This window comes from Dryobates pubescens, chromosome 10, assembly GCF_014839835.1.
Source record: "Dryobates pubescens isolate bDryPub1 chromosome 10, bDryPub1.pri, whole genome shotgun sequence".
In the NCBI taxonomy this organism is placed as follows: Eukaryota; Metazoa; Chordata; class Aves; order Piciformes; family Picidae; genus Dryobates; species Dryobates pubescens.
Window position 1 is genome coordinate 13,253,739 of NC_071621.1, and position 18,859 is coordinate 13,272,597.

Consider the following 18,859-nt stretch of genomic DNA (forward strand, 5'->3'; position numbering starts at 1 on the left):
AGATCATCGAGTCCAACCTGTCACCACAGACCTCATGACTAGAGTAGGGAGGACACTACTGCCCACTGCAGGCTTGAACTCACAACCTTCCCATTAAGGGTCTTATGTGCTACCAACTGAGCCACAAGCTGGCTAGAAGGTTGATTTTACTCCTTTGCATCAGTTGGTATGATGCCATGGAAGATTCCCAGGTGGAAGGGCAGGAAACAATGCCCCAGAGTGGTGGAATGGCACCAGAAGTCCCCACATAAGGCAGCTGCAGGTTCCAGGGACACTCAGCTCAGCCTGAAGACACCTCCATCCCCTAGTATGAAGTTTAACTTCCCTCCAAATCCCTTGGAAATGGTGGTGTAGGCAAAGTGGGCATCACTCCTGCTTTCTGCCTTCCTACACCACCAGGATGCTCAGGGCAAGCTGGCCATGCTAAGGTGCTGAGAAACAGCAATCTCCATGCCCCTCACACTGCTCCTGGTACCCAAGTGACTATTTTTCCCCCACAACTCCCTTCTTGCAGTGTACTGGGAAGTGTTTGTGATATCTGGAAACAGCCCTGCACCCAGCTGCCCAGCTGTTGTAGAATATACTGTTGGAGAAAGCTGGGCAGATGCAGGGGAAAAGATAGAAATACTTACAAGGGTCAAGGAAGATGCTCTAGGGCAGGGCCAAAGGTGGCTGGTGTACCAGCTTGCCTCTTGAAAGATGAATGCCCCAACTCTAAAGCACCAGAAAAAGACAAGGTTTTCTTGCTCCTTGCTTGTGCACTGCTCTCTCAAGCAAGCTTCACTTTCACAGTACCCTCTTCTTTCAGGCCATGAGGTTGAATATGCTTCCTGCTACTTCCCTCCTGCTCCTTCCTCCACCATCCCCCTGGGCTATTTCTCATGCTTTTCTGCACTCCCTGTCAAGCAGTGTGAATCTAGCAGCCCTGTCCAATTGCCTGCTCTTATGGGGACTCTTACCTGCCAACAATCAAATTCTGCATTTGCAAGGGAAAGACCTGAGGTCTCTTGGGTTTATGGAGCTGAAACCCATATGGTACTGCTTTCACAGCTTACTTGCCAAGGAGTCCTAAACTTTGCTGTCCTACTGGTGCATGTTTTCCTGCTTGCTCTTTGCTGCCCTGGCTTTCCCGGGTCAACAGATTCCATCTTGCACTTTCCCTTTGCTATCTTTTTCCATTTGTATGGTGGAGGTGGGCAGGGATCATAGAATCACAGAATGTTAGGGGTTGGAAGGGACCTTGAAAGCTCATCCAGTTGTCCCCCCCTGCCATGACAGGATCCCTATACTAGATCACACAGGAATGCATCCAGGCAGGTCTTGAATATCTCCAGAGAGGGAGACTCCACAATCCCCCTGGGCAGCTTGTTGCAGTGTTTGTTGCCCTCACAATGACAGAACACTGTGATTGTGTCACTCCAGTGCCATTGGGCATCACTGAGCAGAGCCTGGATCCATCCTCTTGGCACTCACCTTTACATATTTATCAACATTGGTGAGGTCACCTCTCAGGCTCCTCTTCATCAAGCTACCAAGCCCCAGCTCCCTCAGGCTCTCCTCCTAAGGAAGATGCTCCACTCCCTTCATCATTTTTGTGGTTCTGTGCTGGACACTTTCAAGCAGTTCCCTGAGGTCCTTCTTGAACTGAGTGGCCCAGAACTGGACACAATATTCCAGATGTGGCCTCAGCAGGGCAGAGTAGAGGGGGAGGAGAACCTCTCTCAACCTACTAACCAAAGCCCTTCTAATCCACCCCACAATGGCATTGGCCTTCTTGGCCACAAGACACATTGCTGGTTTATGGTCAACCTTCCATCCACTAAGACCCCCAGCTCCTTTTCCCCTTCACTGCTCTCCAGCATCTCAGTCCCCAACCTGTTCTGGTGCATGGGGTTGTTCTTTCCCAGGTGCAAGACTCTACACTTGCCCTTGTTGAATTTCATTCAACTTCTCCCTACCCAACTCTCCAGCCTTGCAGATCTCTAAATTTTCAGATTTTTGGTGATCTCTAAATTTTCACAGAATCACAGAGTGGTAGGGCTTGGAAGACCATCCAGTCCAAGCCCTCTGATAAAGCAGGGTCACCCAGAGCACGCTGAACAGGATCAGTCGAGGTGGATTTGGAATCTCTCCAGTGAAGGAGCCTCCACAACCTCCTAGACAATGGGGGGAAAATACTTGTACCACAAGAGATTAGACATGGGGGGAAAACCTCCTAATATTAAAGCTGGTTTGGACTGGATGAGGCCATCTTGGCAGCTGGTGGGATCTCTATCAGGGGTAATTTTTGTTAGGGGAAAATATTAAACCTTAGTTTTAACACCTGACATGCTGTTGTAACCAGCCAGATGGAGTGAGCAGTGTTTCAGGGTCTCAGCTATCTCTGTTTTGCTGTCAAATCCTGTAGGTAAATGTTGATGTGTGAGCCTGGTGTCCACACCAAGAATGTGAGTAAGGAACCTCATGGCTCTCTGCCAGCAAAACTCATGGGTTTGGTCCAGTGTCCTGAATTCCTGTTGCTGAAGGGCTGGGCAGGAAGAGATGCTGTGGTCTGGTTATAGGGGGAATAATGGTTTAGGGATCCTTGTAGGAGGTAACAAATACTCCAGCCCCATGGCACAGAAGATATCACAGAATCACAGAATCAACCAGGTTGGAAAAGACCTCAGAGAACATCAAGTCCAGGGGATTGGACGTGGCACTTGGTGCCATGGTCTAGTCATGGGGTCTGTGGTGACAGGTTGGACTCAATGATCTTTGAGGTCTCTTCCAGCCTTGGTGATACTGTGATATTACCTAATACCTAACACTTCCTGACAATGGCTTCAAGTGCTACATCCAATCTTTATTTTTAACACCCTCAAGGTTGGTGACTCCACCACGTCCCTGGGCAGCACATCCCAATGGCCAATTGCTCTTCCTGTGAAGAACTTTCTCCTCACCTCGAGCCTAAACTTCCCCTGGCACAGCTTAAGACAGTGTCCTCTTGTTCTGGTGCTGGTTGCCTGGGAGAAGAGACCAACCCCCACCAGGCTACAACCTCCTTTTGGGTAGTTGTAGAGAGCAACGAGATCTCCCGTGAGCCTCCTCTTCTCCATGCTAAATAGCCCCATCCTCTTGTGAGCTTTGAAGGGTCAGATATATTCTAAGGACATGGATAGGGTAACTTGGTAGCTGCTGAGTTTATGCCAGGCACATCTGCGGACAGGTGATGAAGGCAGCAAGATCAGCTGCTGTCTGCCCCACTCACTGGTGGCATAATGCCCACATGCCCTGTCTGTGCTCTGGGTATCTCAGTGTGGAATACACTGAGTTTCACCAGCCTCTTGCATTACCCAGTAAGTGTGACCCGGACCTTCTGCTGAAACCACCCCTCAGGAGAGCCCCACGTTGGGCGCCAAAAAAAAAAGGAATGTGGTGGGTTGAGAGGAAAGGCTCTGCTTTCCCTCCCCACTGAGAAAGAAACCGCGGCTAAAACTCAGTCAGAGAAATGAGAGTATAGTTTACAAGGAAACAGATTCTATGTAACACAACAAATACAGGTATTTTACAATATATACAGGAATATACAGCAAATAAACACAGTCAGAAACCAGCCCCCCAGCAGAGGGGGCTTCCCCCTGCACCCCCTTCACTCCCCTACCTCCCTTCTCCCCCCAAAGAGGTAGAAAAGGAGACAAGGGTGATTAGCAGGACAGAAAAAAAACAGAGGCCTAGTACAGGAGTGAGTTAGTTAGTTCTTATCTTGGGCCTAGTACAGGAGTTAGTTAGTTAGTTCTTATCTCTTGGCAAGAAGCCCAGCAGCAGTCCAGCTGAAAGGGACAGCGAAGAAAGGAAGACTGAGGGAAAGTCCCAGCCGTGCCGGGCCCACCAATCTCACCTCCCACAATCCTACCAATGAAATTCATTTGGAATGCCAAAATATTTTATAAACATTTAGCCAGCGTGCCCCTTCCTTAAAGGCACAGCCTCAAACGATCACACTCAGGCTGGATGTGGCTCTGAGCAACCTGCTCTAGTGTGAGGTGTCCCTGCCCCTGGCAGGGCTGTTGGAAGTAGGTGATCCTTGAGGTCCCTTCCAACCCTGACAATTCTGTGATTCTATGCAAGCTCCTCTTATTTCTTCTCTGATGTGCAACGCTTACCCCAAAGGAAAGCAGAGTGAACATCTTCCCATAAAACCTGTGGCCTTCTTTCAGGAGGAAGATGAGATAAAGCCACTCAGATGGAGGCCAGCTCCAGCAGCCTCAAGAGGCTGAAGTTTGGGAAGCTGAAGGTGGTCCGGCGGCGCTTGCTGCAGCGGTACGAGCACCAGCCCTTCATCTCCTGCCTGGCTGGTTTCTACAGCTGCCGCTGGAAGCGCTACCAGCGCAGGAAGACCGAGCCCGGGAAGTGCTGCTGCAAGACGGTAAAGTAGCTGAAAGCCAGCATGGATCTTCACTCCTCCGTGGGCACAGATCAGTACAAGCTGATAAGGGGCTGATCTCATGGGCCAAAGACATCCTTAGGTTGACCATGAGCCAGCAATGTGCTCTTGTGGCCAAGAAGGCCATCTTGGGGTGGATCAGAAGGGTTGTGGTTAGTAGGTTGAGAGAGGTTCTCCTCCCCCTCCACTCTGCCCTGGTGAGGCCACTTCTGGAATATTGTGTCCAGTTCTGGGCCCCTCAGTTCAAGAAGGACCTCAAGGAACTGCTTGAAAGTGTCCAGCACAGAGCCACAAAAATGATAAAGGGAGTGGAACATCTTCCTTCGGAGGAGACCCTGAGGAGCTGGGGCTCTGTAGCTTGGAGAAGTAGACTAAAGGGTGGCCTTGTTCATGTTTATAAATATGTAAAGCTTGAGTGCCAAGAGGATGGAGCCAGGCTCTGCTCAGTGATGCCCAATGACAGCACAAGGGGCAGTGGGTGGAAGATGAGGCATAGGAAGTTCCATGGAAACAGGAGGAAAACTTTTTTTTCACTGTGAGGGTGACAGAAGACTGGAGGAGGCTGCCCAGGGGGCTTGTGGAGTCTCCTCTTCTGGAGATATTCAAGACCTTCCTGGATGTGTTCCTGTGTGATCTGCTCTAGTTGCTCCTGCTCTGGCAGGGAGGGTTGGACTGGATGATCTTTTGAGTTCCCTTCCAACCCCTAACATTCTGTGATTGCCCAAGAGCATTTGCATCCCTCTGATATTTCTGGGGTTATTAGATTTTGCTCTGTGTGTTTAGGATATTGCTTTTGAGGACATCCTCCTGGGCACAAAGCACAGGGAGAAGGGCAACAAAGTGTGTCCACAGAAAGGCAACAAAGCTGGTGAAGGGTCTAGAGAACAAATGTTATGAGGACTGGCTAGGGAACTGGGATTGTTTAGTGTGTAGAAGAGGAGGCTGAGGGGAGACCGTATTGCTCTCTCCAACTATCTGAAAAGAGGTTGGAGTGAGGTGGGGCTTGTTCTCTTCTCTCAAGTAACTAGTGACAGGACAACAGGAAATGGCCTGAAATTGTCCCAGGTAAGATTTAGATTGGGAATTAGGAAAATAATGCTTTATTGAAAGAGTGGTCAGGCACTGGAACAGGCTGCCCTGTGAGGTGAAGAAGTCACCATCCCTGGAAGTGGTCAAAAGATGTGTGGACATGGCACTTTGGCACATGGGTTAATGGCCATGGTGGTGTTAGGCTGATGGTTGGACTTGATGATCTTAGAGGTCTTTTCCAACCAAAACAGTTCAGTGACTCTGTAAGTCCTCTTCATATCCACTTCAGGGGGTCCAACACCAAGCCAAGTTTTTTAGGGACAGTACCATTTGCTTTGACTGTTTTGGGGTAGACAAGGCTCTGACACTTGTCCTTCCTCTCCTTCTCCAGAGGGAATGTGTGTTTTTCCCGCTGCTTGTTGGAGCTTTCTGCTTTTCTCTCGTCTTTCTGTACATGTGGGGTGAAGCAAAAAATGACTACAATAACTTTGACTGGTAAGTACCATGTTTTCCAGCTCTCCCTCTCTTCAGAAAGCTTCCCAGGGTAGATGGGGAGAGATCAGGATCCCCCTCAGCAGCTGCAGGGCTGCAGCAGGGCATCTTAGCCATGAGCTAAAGATTTGGCTCTTTAAATTCTTGTATACAGCATCCAAATTAACTGCTCAGTGACTTCAGGGGTGCTGAGGTTCTACCCTTTACTTGGCTAAAATGTTTAAGTGTTAGTGTGAATTTGGGGGAAAGGGGAGATTGTTCATCATAGAGATTAGTGATTGAAAGGGACTAAATAGTTCTTTTCTTCTCTGAGTCCTTTTTCCCCCACCTGCTCACTCTGGAGAAATGTCCTGGCAGGCATCAAAGGCATTGTACAGGTATCCCACTGTAATGATACTTCCATGTCCCCAGGCTCAAAGATCTCAAATGATCAGCAGAGGTTTGTGCAAACCCTTCCCTTCTGCACTAGGCAGGTAACAGGTATGCAAATCTGGCCCCTAAAATGAAATTAAACCTGCTCAAGTTGGGTGCATTAAGAGGAGAGTGGTCAGCAAGTGGAGAGAGGTTCTCCTTCCCCTTTACTCTATCCTAGCGAGGTGGCATCTGGAGTATTGTGTCCAGTTCTAGGCTCCCCAGTTCAAAAGACACAGGGTACTGCTGGAGAGAGTCCTACAGAGGATATGAAGGTGGTGAGGAACTGGAGCATCTCTTGGAGCAGGAAAGGCTGAGACAAGTGGGGCTGTTTAGTCTGGAGAAAAGAAGACCGAGGAAGGATCTCCTCAATGCTTGTCAATATCTAATGGACAAAGATTAAGAGGATGGGACCAGACTCTTTTCAGTGACAGGACAAGGGTCACTGGGCACAAACTGGAACCCAAGCTGTCCCATCTGAACATGAGGACAAATTACTGTGAGGTTGACAGAGCACTGGACCTGGCTGCCCAGAGAGGCTGTGGAGTCTCCTCTGGAGAGATTCCAAACCCACCTGGACATAGCAATTCTGGACAACCTGCTTTTGGTGACCCTGCATTGGCAGGGGGATTGGACTAGATGATCCCCAGATAGAGGTCCCTTCCAACCCCCAACATTCTGTTACTCTGTGTAATCTTGTGAGGGTGGAGGTGTAATGATGTGATTCACTCTCACTGAGCTCTTGGGTACAATGAAACCTTCCCTCTCTCTCTCCTTGAACTATCTCTCTGCAACTTCCTGTGTTTTCTTATTCAGATCTCCACTTAAATCTCCTTTTTGCCATATACCCTGCACAACCAGAGGCAGACAAGGTGGACTTACATCAACCTTCTGTTCCCTTAGGCTGCCTTGTGTGCAGCAATGTGCTGTTTCTTCTAGGCAGACTGGGAGCTCTCTGCAGCAAGACCATCAGTTTGGTCTTTTACCACTCAGGTTTTATTCTGGTGGTTCATGCAGTCATGGCTTGGGGGGGTGGAAGCTCTTAGCCCCTTTTCTATGCTACAGGATAGGTTATTTCTCACTTTTTGTTGTATTGCTTTGAAAATTCCAACATTTCAAGGAACAAGGCTGCTGTTCCCCTCCAGCCCCTGTGCTAAACACAAACACTAGCATAATATTTATTGCTTTTTAGGTATAACTATGGGAACCTGGGCTTCTGGTTTCTCTGGTCTCTTGTGCTCCTGATTGTGGCTGCCATCCTCTTCATGTACATCACACTGTTGTTGGTAAGTAATGCTCCTTGTATGCCAACCATGATTTAGTCCTAAAAAGTAAACACAGAGATGGCTTTAATGTGTCAGACCAAAGCTCAGCCTACCCACCCATATGATCCTTAATGGATACCTGGGGAAGACTGGAAACACAGCAATGTTTACAGTACTTTCTCCCCATGTCCACCTGCAGATGGCCATTTCAGCTTAGGGATCTCTGAGCCAGATGATCATCTTTTGATGATTTCCCTGTAAGGATTAAGCCCAGTCTCCTTGAACCCAAGGAAAGCTGAGCCAGCAGTGGCTGGATTTAGATTCAGGGGAAGCTAAAGATTTGTGCTTTAACAGCAGGAAAGTATGGGGCTCTGAGTCACCACTAATGTCATCAAAGCTGAGTTATTCCTCTAATCCTGAGTAAAAAGTTTCATTAGAAGAAGGGAAATGATATCACTGAAGCTGCCTTGACTCACTTTTTTTTTGTTGCTGGAGGGCTTCTCTTCAGGCAGGGACTACAGACATGGTCACAAGACACTGCTGAACTTCATGCCCAATGAGGCAATGTTCCTGAAATCTTCACTTTTCCAAACCTTGTGACATTTTTCTCTGGACCTCTGATCTTCTGTCTGCTCTGCTTACTGGGAAAACACCAAAAGCAAGCATTTCCAAAACCTACTGCCCACTCATCCTTTTTTCCTCTGGCCTTTCCCTCATAGGGGACCCCCAGATGAAGACAGAACTGTGTTTCCACCTTCTGCATCCAGAGCTGTCGGCTAAGAAATCACTTTAACTCCAGGGAAACTCTAGGGACAGGAGCCCACATTCAGTTTTATGCTCCAACTTTCATTTTGAAATGCCAGGTGCTGAAGGTGAGGCTATGGCTTTGGCTCACCTTTGTGGCCAAGGCAACCAACTGTTATCGTTAGTTCCTGCTGTTCTTAACCATTCCCTGCTGCATTAGCACATAACCTGTCTGCAAATTCCTCACGGCAGCAGATCTCCTTTTGCTTTATTCCTGCAGCCCCTAGCACAATATGTTTCTGGGGTCCTTTATCTCTGGTGAAGTACAAATAAATACTGACTTTTGTTCCAGTGTTAGCAATAAAACCCCAAAGTGGTAAAAAGTGACAGCTGCTTGGCCATGCCCACGGCGATCAATAGCATCGTAAAAGCTGTGGACCACTGAGCTCAAGAGTAGGACAAAACACATTTAATTACAAGGGTTTTGTGACACCCTGAGGGGTTTACAGCTCAATGTCTGTTATTCAGTGGCTTTGTGTGGGTGGTTTGGTGGTTACCATGCCACCTTGGGCAGCTCAGAGCTTTGCCAGAGATGCCTGTGTGCCATAGATACCTCTGAGATCATGCCTCTACAGGCTGTAGATCTAGAGTCAACCTCAGGATCAGAGTAAGCTATCACAGCATGTGCTAGAAACAGGATTTAAAGGGTCTTCTGGGCTTGCAGAGCTCAAAGACCCCTGAGGCTGGTGTGTGAGCTCAGTCATGTTGTCTGGATCCAAACAGTGTCCTGGCAGTACTACAGGCTGGGGTCAGAGTGGCTGGAGAGCAGCCAGGCAGAGAGGGACCTGGGGGTACTGGTTGATGGTAGGCTGAACATGAGCCTGCAGTGTGCCCAGGCAGCCAAGAGGGCCAATGGCATCCTGGCCTGCATCAGGAACAGTGTGGCCAGCAGGAGCAGGGAGGTCATTCTGCCCCTGTACACTGCACTGGTTAGGCCGCACCTTGAGTACTGTGTCCAGTTCTGGGCCCCTCAGTTTAGGAAGGATGTTGACTTGCTGGAAGGAGTCCAGAGAAGAGCAACAAAGTTGGTGAGGTGTTTGGAACATAAGCCCTATGAGGAGAGGCTGAGGGAGCTGGGGTTGCTTAGCCTGGAGAAGAGGAGACTCAGGGGTGACCTCATTGCTCTCTACAACTATCTGAAGGGAGGTTGTAGACAGGCGGATGTTGGTCTCTTCTCCCAGGCAGCCAGCACCAGAACAAGAGGACACAGTCTCAAGCTGCACCAGGGGAGGTTTAGGATGGAGGTTAGGAAGAAGTTCTACACAGAGAGAGTGATTGCCCATTGGAATGGGCTGCCTGGAGAGGTGGTGGAGTCACCATCATTGGAGGTGTTCAGGAGGAGACTTGATGGGGTGCTTGGTGCCATGGGTTAGTTGTTTAGGTGGTGTTGGATGATAGGTTGGACACGATGATCTTGAAGGTCTCTTCCAACCTGGTCTGGTCTATTCTATTCTATTCTATTCTATTCTATTCTATTCTATTCTATTCTATTCTATTCTATTCTATCCTATGGAGGAGTTTCCTGTCTTTGTGATGCTGACAAGCTGCCAGGGCAGGTGATGGGCAAAGCCAGAGAGGAAGATGGAAGATACGAAGTTAAGTTGGTGTCCTCTATGGCTCAGTTCAGCCTTAGTCCCACTCTTCATTATCTAGACACATCCTTCTCTTCTCAGGAGCTCAGCTCTGTCCAAGGCAGCTAACAGCAATTCTCTTCCTCAGGAGGGTGAGCATGGATAGATGAAAGAATAGAAATAATCTGGATGGTATCAGACAAGTCCTACAAGAGAAACACTTCAGAGGTTCCTCTGCTCTGGAGACAGCCCCTGCAGTGAGGGTGCTTTGATGAAGCTAAGTGACCCACTCAAATCTCTTGGGGATTTCTAAGGGCACTTGCCTTGCTTGATTGCATCACTGCCTCATTAGGCAAGATTACTGAAGGTATCTGTGTTGAGCAGTGAGTGCTGGAAAGCATGAGACCTCACATCATCAGAGCTATTACCTAAATAGGATTAGGTCTTGAAGGAAAGGGGATTGAGGAAAATAATCACCACACCGATTCATTCTCCCACAAGCTCCAAACAGTCAGGGTCACACAATGGTCACATGCAGGCTCTTGTGAAGACAGCCATTGCTTGGCAATGCTCATGCCGGCAGGGCTCCTTTCAGAGAATGACTCAACCAGGAATGAACTCTCCATTGCTGTTTTCAGATCTTTTCTGTCCTAGAGCCTGCCCTTTCCCTGTAGCTTTTGATGAAGTGTCCAGCAAAACACCAGCAGCTTCAGTTGAGATCTGACCTCAGAGGAAGGGTGCAGGGGAGGTTCTTCAAGGATACCTAAGGAGTGAGGTGAGGCAAACTGCCACTGAGATGATTACAGAGCTGTTAATTACACATTCATGCACATCACTTGGATCATGCAGTGGCTCTTAAAGCAGGTCAGGAATTAAACAGTATGTGTTAGAGAGCGAGAGAAGAGTGGAGAGAGAAGTGAGGTAAGACCAGAGGTAAGAGGAGGATCTACTTTAGAGAGTCCAATGAAGAGCTGCAAGGATGATGAAGGGACTGGAGTACTGCCTTGTGAGGAGGGGCTGAGAGCCCTGGGGCTGTTTAGTCTGGAGAAGAGAGGGCTGAGAGGGGATTTAATAAATGTTTATAAATATCTGAGGGCTGGGGGTCAGGAGGGAGGGGACAGGCTCTGCTCAGCTACGCCCTGTTGATAGGACAAGGGGCAATGGATATAAACTACAGCACAGGAGGTTCCACCTCAACATAGGGAGGAACTTCTCCACTGTGAGGGTCTCAGGGCACTGAAACAGGCTTTCTGGAGAGGCTGTGGAGTCTCCTTCTCTGGAGACTTTCAAGACCCATCTGGATGTGTTCCTGTGTGACCTGCACTAGATTCTATGGTCCTGCTCTGGCAGGGGGGTTGGACTCGGTGATCTTCAGAGGTCCCTTCCAACCCCTAACATCCTGTGAGCCTGTGAATTCCAGCAGTGTCCCATGCGGCTGATGTCTTCCTGGTGGTGGATGCACCCCAACAGTTGGTGGTATTGCCTTTTGTTCCTCAGTTCCCCTTCATTCCTACCTAGGGGTGGTTGGCAGGGGTGGTCCCATAGCAGGGCAGGTCACACACTGCTTGTGTGATGGTGCAGGTGCATTGGGACCCCAGTTTGGCTGGGTCACTCTTGGGGTGCCTGCACATGGTGGTGTGGTCGTGACGAGACAGCCCAATGCAGCCAGTGCTCAGGGTGACTGTGGCTTCACCTGAGCTTGTGCAGATTCAGTTGTGGAGGTGGCATCAACCGCCTTGAGTTGGCACAGGTGTAGGTACCCAAGGGGTGTCTGAACTTGTACTCAGCTCTGGTGAGGCCACACCTTGAGTATTGTGTTCAGTTTTGGGCACCTCAATACAAGAGAGATGTGGAGGTGCTGGAGCCAGTGCAGAGGAGGGCAAGGAAGCTGTGAAGGGCCTGGAAAATAAATCTGATGAAAAGCAGGGGAATGGTTTGAAGCTGGGTGAGAGTAGCTTTTGACTGGATCTTAGGAAAATGTTCTTCAGTATGAGGGTGGTGAGACTCTGGAACAGGCTGCCCAGGAAGGATGTGGATGCCTCCTCACTGGGGGTATTCAAGGCCAGGCTGGATGAGGCCTTGTGCAGTCAAGTCTAGTTGAGAGGCATCCCTACCCATGGGAAGCAGGTTGGAATAGATAAGCTCTGAGGTCCCTTTCAAGATAAGCTATTCTATGACTCTATAAGAACTGATTTGAAGGGGGAAGGTTAACAGTCTGATACTGACTGATACTATGATGGCCAAATAGGCTGCCTCCACAATGAATTACCTCATGTGGTGGTGTTGAACAGTGTTGGATGGTGTCTACCACTGCATGTGTTGCAGGAAGGACTGTGTGAGGTGTCCCTGCCCGTGGCAGGAGGGTTGGAACTAGATGATTCTTGAAGTCCCTTCCAAGCCTAACAATTCTATGACTGGAGACCTTCACCCAGGCAATGTTTCCTTGTGATGTTTTGCATCATAGAATGAATTGGTTTGGTTGAAAGAGACCTTTAAGATCATCAAATCCAACAGTTGACCAAACATGGCCAGGCCACTGCTAAACTATGTCTCTCAGCAACACGTCTACATGACTTTTAAATCCCTCTAGAGACAGTGTTTCCATCATTTCCCTGGCCAGCCTCTTTTAGCACTTGAGAACCCTTTCTGGGAAGAATTGTTTCCCTAATGTCCAACCTAAACTTCCCCTGGTGCAACATGAGGTCCTTTCCTCATGTCCTGTCATTTGTTACTTGGGACAACAGCCTAACCCCCACCTCACTACACTCTCCTTCCAAGTAGCTGTAGAGAGCCAGAAGGCCTCCTCCAGACTAAACAACCCCATTTTCCTAGGCTGCCTCTCATAAGACTTGTTCTCCAGACCCTCTACAAGCTCTATTGCCCTTCTCCAGACACACTCCAGCCCCTCAGTGTCCTTCTTGTAGGGGCCTCCAGTGAGGGGCCCAAACTGAACCCAGTCTTTGAAGTGTGGCCACACCAGTGTCAAGTCTAGGGAGGTTATCGCTTCTGTGGTCTTGCTGCCTGCAGTGTTCCCGATTGAAGTCAAGATGCTGCTGGTTTTCTCGGCCACCTGGGCACGTGCAACCTCATGTTCAGCTGCCCATTGACCAATACCCCCAGCTCTCTCTGCCAGCCTCTCTTCCCCAGGCCTGTAGCATTGCATGGGATTGTTGTGACCCAGGTGCAGAACCCAGCATTTGGCCTTGTTGCCCCTCACGTTATTGGCCTCAGCAAACCAATCCAGTCTGTCTAGGAACCTCTGTAGAGCTTCCCTACCTTCTAGCAGACCAACACACCATCACATCAGAAGAAAGAGCACCCTGATGTTCTTGTTGGAGAAGAAAGCTTTACAGCAACTGATGCCTAGTTTGGTTTTGTTTGTGAGCACTACATCCTCTTCCTTAATGATGGCACCCAACCTTAGCCTGCAAGCCTTCTTCCATGACCTTATTGTGAACCACTGAAGCAAACACTCCTGTGCCCACGGGCAAAATGCTGCACAAAAAGCACTTGCTTTGTCTGTACCAAGACCCTCTCTGTCCACGTGCATCATTGTAGCTCCTTTCAGACAATCACTTTCAATTAATTCAATTGTTCTCACTCTCCAAGACAATTTCCTCATCCCTATTACAGTTAAAAGGTTAAGCTGAGGGGTCTAACTGCAGGGCCATTCATGCTCAGTGGAGAAGAAAAAACCTTTCCTTGTCCAGGCTTTTAAACACCATCAGGTAATATTTTCTTGTCTGCAGTTAACAATATGTTAGTTTGACGGGTTTTGGAGGAGGTGACTCATGACTGTAGGCTAAGGGAAAACTCAAAATAGTACATTGACACTGAAGTCCAGTGATCTCAAACTTCCATCCCTAAAAGTCTAGGGTACCAGACAAGTTCTGAGCTGCTGCATTTGGGTTTTTTTTCTTGCCAGAAAGTGAGTGTAAGGACCTGAATTCTGCTGTTGTGAAGATCTGAGCAGGCAGATGCTCCAGGGGAGTCAAGTGTCTAAATGCCTGCCTCTGCATCCTTGTGGTGCTAGGTTCACAGAATCATAGAATCACAGAATGGTCTGGGTTGGAAGGGACCCCCAAAGATCATCTAGCCCAACCCCTTCTGCAGTAAGCAGGGATATCCTCAACTAGATCAGGTTGCCTAGAGCCCCCTCAAGCCTCACCAGGGATGGGGCCTCAATGTCCTCCCTGGCCAACTTGTTCCAGTATTCCACTACCCTCAGGGTGAAGAACCTGTTCCTAAAATCCAATCTAAATCTGCTCTTCTCTAGTTTGAAGCCATTGCCTCTCATCCTATCACTCCAGGCTTTTATAAAGAGTCTCTCTCCATCCTTCTTGCAGGCTCCCTTCAGGTACTGGAATGTCTCCCCAGAACCTCCTCTCTTCCAGGCTGAACACCTCCAGCTCCCTCAGCCTGTCCTAGTAGCAGAGCTGTTCCAACCCCCTGATCATTTTGGTGGCCCAGTTCCATCAGGTCCATGTCCTTCATATATTGAGGGTTCCAGATGAGGCCTCACCAGAACAAAGTGGCAGAATCATCTCTCTCCATCTGCTGGCCACACTGCTTTTGATGAGGAAGGACTTTTTTGGCCCAGGTGCAGAACCCTGCACTTGCTCTTGTTGAACCTCATGATGTTCAGAACCTGCCTAAGCCTCACCAGCAGTATTGAAATAAGTGCAAGACCATACATGCTGAAGTAGAATGGGGTTAAATGTCTGTTGTGTATCCTTTTGCAGCATAGCCTTGTGGTCAGTGCACTCACTCAGAAAGAGGCAGAGTAGATTGTGGAGGGAAGACATTTCCATATGTCATACTGTAGAAGAGAAGAATGCAAGTGTTAGAGGCTGTAAGATTCAAGGAGATGACAGGCCTAGGAAAAGGGAGCTTGGTCTAGCCTCAGCAGTATTAGCCAGAAACATACTGGTCACTTAAGATTAGATGTCAATAGACAATCCCAGGACATGTGTGGAAGCGTTTTGGAGGAGCCAGCCTGCTGTTGCTGGTTGTCACATTGCCTGAGGAAGACCTGCTCAAGGTTCAAGCATGTGGGACATTGCTGAAGGCAGCTGCCGTCCGTGGCAGAGCATGCTGGGCAGGTCCCGAGGCCGCTTTTGAGGAGCAGGATGAAGCTAGGTGGTTATGGCTTGAGATGCTAAGCTTCAGGGGTGCACATCACATGAGCTCACTGGTCCATGAATAACAGAATCAGAATCACAGAATGATTTGGGTTAGAGGGGACCTTAGAGATTATCTAGTTCCAACCCCATTGCCATGGACAAGGACACCTTGCTCTAGACCAGGTTGCTCAAGGTCCCATTCAACCTGGCCTTGAACACCCCCAGGGAGATGACATCCATAACCTCCCTGGGCAACCTGTGAATTCCTTCCTGTCTAAATCTATTCCAGTCTAAATCTACTCTCCTCCAGCTTCAATACATTCCCCCTCATCCCTTCAGTACAAGCCCCTGTAAAAAGTTCCTCCCCAGCTTTCTTGTAGGCCCTCTTCAGATACTTCAGGGCTGGAATGGAATGGAATGGAATGGAATGGAATGGAATGGAATGGAATGGAATGGAATAGAATAGAATAGAATAGAATAGAATAGAATAGAATAGAATAGAATTAACCAGGATGGAAGAGACCTTTGAGATCATTGAGTCCAACCTGTCATCCAACACTATCTAATCAACTAAACCATGGCACCAAGCTCCCTACCCAGTCTCTTCCTTCCCGATGCCTTCTATAGGCTGAACAACCCCAACTCTCTTGCCCTGTCTTTGTAGGAGAGGTGCCCCAGACCTCTGATGACCTTCGTGGCTCTCCTCTGGACCCACTCCAGCTGTCTAATGTCCCTTTTGCAGCAGGGCCCCCAGAACTGGATGCAATACTCCAGGTTGTGTGAAGTTGTGCTCTCCTACAGTGACCAGCAGTGCAACTGCAGGAATTCCTTCTTCACCCTCCAAGGGTGGAACCTGGTGATTGTTCTTCTCGTAAGCTGATAGTGAGATGTAGTTTCCATCCATAAGGTGAGCTCACCCTCTGATGGCATTCCTAGATGAGGTGCATCATTCATACAAAAGCTGTGCTGCAGTAGCAGGAGAGAGTCTGGCTTAGCACAGCCTGTGGCACAAGGCATTGGCTGCACCTTAGGAATGGACCAGGCCTTCGTGTCAGACTGCTTGCACAAAAGGAGCAAAGTGCCTTTTTTCCCCCCTTCTTGTTTTCTGCAACAGCTTATTTAAATGGGTCTGGCTTAAGATCTTTAGCAGTAATTCAATTCTCTCTGAAGTGCTCCCATGGTTATTCACCACATACTGGGTGTAGGATTTGATTAGAGGAGGCTAATGTGTCAAGAAGCACTTAAAAGTTGATCTGTATTCTCTGCTGAGGTTATCTCTTGCTTCAGATCAGCTTGAACTTGGAATGAGAGTGTTTGTAACTGGATGGGAAACATTTTATATTCCTTTGTAGCTGTGTTTTGGGAGAGAGGAGCCTTTTCCCCTAAATCTGTCCTGTTTTCATACAATCCCTTGGTGCTACAGTCTGGAGGGACCTGCATCATAAATATTCCTTCTCAAATTGATGTCTAGTAACAGATACTTTTCTCTAAACCCTGATATCACAGAATCTCAGAATGGTAAGTGTCAGAAGGGACATCTAGTCCAACTCCCTTGCCAAAGTCAAGTCACCCAGAGCAGGTTGCCCAGGATCCCAGTGGCCAGGTGGGCTTGGAGCCTCTCCAGAGAATGAGGCTCCACAACCTCCCTGGGCAGCCTGCTCCAGTGCTCTATCATCCTCACAGTAAAGGAGTTTTTCTTTATGTTCCTATATCTGGTGATACTTGTCCCTGAGTTGTTTCTTACAGTGGTCAGGAAATTTGCCCCAGGCACTCAGAATCCTGAGCACAGGCTTGTGTCTCCTCATGTCAGGAAGCTGCTTCTGGTGAAATTCACCACCAAGTTCATGGGTTGCTTAGGTCTGGGATGACTTGAAGAAGCTCAGCTTTGGAGTAATTTCTGTCTTTCCTCATCCTTTGCTTCTTGGTGTTCAAGGCTTTTTGGGTTGTCTTCAGCCTTGGCTGAGGTTTGCTCTGTGCCTCACAGGAACTCTCCCCCAAGGGCTCCAACTTGCTGTCTGAGGGAAGGAATATACCAGCCACCAAAACCTAAGAGTAGTTGAATCTTCAGGGCAGTTCGTCCTGTTCTGAGATGTGCCTCTCTCTTGTGTTTCCTGCCATGACCATGGGAGTGCTGTCTTCTTTGCTGTCTGCTCTGTATTTTTGTGGTGCTTTGGAGGCATGCTTTCCTCCTTGACCTCTCTCCTGTGTTTGATAGCCCTCTAATCACAACAACTGCACAAAAACCAGGCAAGGCTAGTGTTGTATTGGTTGCTACCATCAAAGTTGACCCTGGCCATCAGTCCTCTTTCAGAGTTTTGTACTCACAAAGAAAAGCCATTGAAAGTGTGTAGCCCAAAGTGACCAGTTATCTGAAAGGGTTTTGATCCTGCAGGGAAGCCTTGATACGTTCTTGGCCATTTCAGAAGCATTTCTACTGTGGCAAACCCTCACTTCTCTCCATACACCTGCTCTGCTAACAGCCTTGACACTGTGCAGGAAGATGTAGTGAAGAATGGCTTCCCAATGCAAAAAAATGTCTACAAGTACCTCCCTGAACACACTTCATCATCTTCTACCAGGATGCAAACAACCTCTTCTTGTTTTCTCAGGTCCTAGCCATGTGCTTGCTTGCAGAAGGCCAGCAGCTGTACCTGCACTGGAGTCACAAGGTGAGAAGAATCAGGGCTTTCTGGTAACTCTGATCCATGGTTTAGAGTAACTGAGTCTGTGGTGTTTCTCTGCATGAAAAAAAAAAGATATCTTAGATTATGGAAGATACTTTAGAGAGGCTCTCTTCCCTCTCTTCCCTCTCTCCCATAAGATATCTTATAATGTTATTCCCATATAGAAATGTTAGCTTATTCCCATAAGGATACATAAGTTTTCTCTAAGGAGACTTTGTATACCCACAAGATTATCTCCACCCAAGCTGATCACCTAAACTCCCTTTGCAGTCAGTGGGGGGAAATGAATCCTCTGAAGATACAATTCACCCAGCTGGTCATAGACACCTAAATTAAGATGGGATGAATCACACTTAAAGTACCTTTTCCCCCCACTGACGCTAAAAGGAGCCTGCAGTGACTCATTCAGGTGAAGATGTCTATATTTGACGTTACCTACATGTGGTAATATGAGGAGAAAAGCCAAGTTTTCATGAGGGGCATAGCATAATGTTCTGCAGCAGAGTCCTGCAGCAGTGAAACCAGTGGCTGCTGTCTCTGCAGAAGACAAGCTTTGCTCTGGCAAGGCAGCCTTGCTTTCCAGAGGTTCCCTTCCAACCCCTAACATCCAGTGATCCCCTTTCCAAGCCATCCTGGTGCCTTGTGCCTCTTTTGGTGTTTGAGAAATGCCACTTGGAGTTTTGAAGGTGCAGAAACAAACCCTTAGAGAGGATGCATTAGAATCACCTTCCTTAAGAAATTCTCAAGGTATGTAAAACATGAGCCTTCAGCCACAGAGTTTAGGGGAGGATGTAATGCGATTGCAAGGCTTGAAGTGGAAGGGAAGAGCTGAACATGCAGGCACTTGTTCCTGTGTTTCATGTAAGTAATGGAAATGCAGTCAGCTTTCCCACTGAACACTGGCTTCCAGAAGAACCAGAAAGATGGGGAACAATTTGTCAAAAATTGAGGCTGTATCCTTGGGTGGACAAGAGTAAGGACAGATTTATTATGGTGTCAATCTGTAGGATCCCTAAAGAGTGCCATAGAAATGATCCAAGAGCTGCAAACCCTC

General features: G+C 48.3%; 1 protein-coding gene across 1 annotated transcript in view; it reads left to right on the top strand.

Moving 5' to 3' along the window:
• GDPD4 (glycerophosphodiester phosphodiesterase domain containing 4) overlaps positions 1–18,859 on the top strand; it is a 52,236-nt gene that overhangs the window by 15,066 nt on the left and 18,311 nt on the right. The window contains exons 2-5 of the mRNA XM_009906955.2: positions 4,200–4,408; positions 5,847–5,950; positions 7,551–7,644; positions 17,731–17,790. Coding sequence (XP_009905257.1) covers positions 4,226–4,408; positions 5,847–5,950; positions 7,551–7,644; positions 17,731–17,790 — 441 coding nt within the window. The 5' untranslated portion in view covers positions 4,200–4,225. The remainder of the gene's footprint in view (positions 1–4,199; positions 4,409–5,846; positions 5,951–7,550; positions 7,645–17,730; positions 17,791–18,859) is intronic.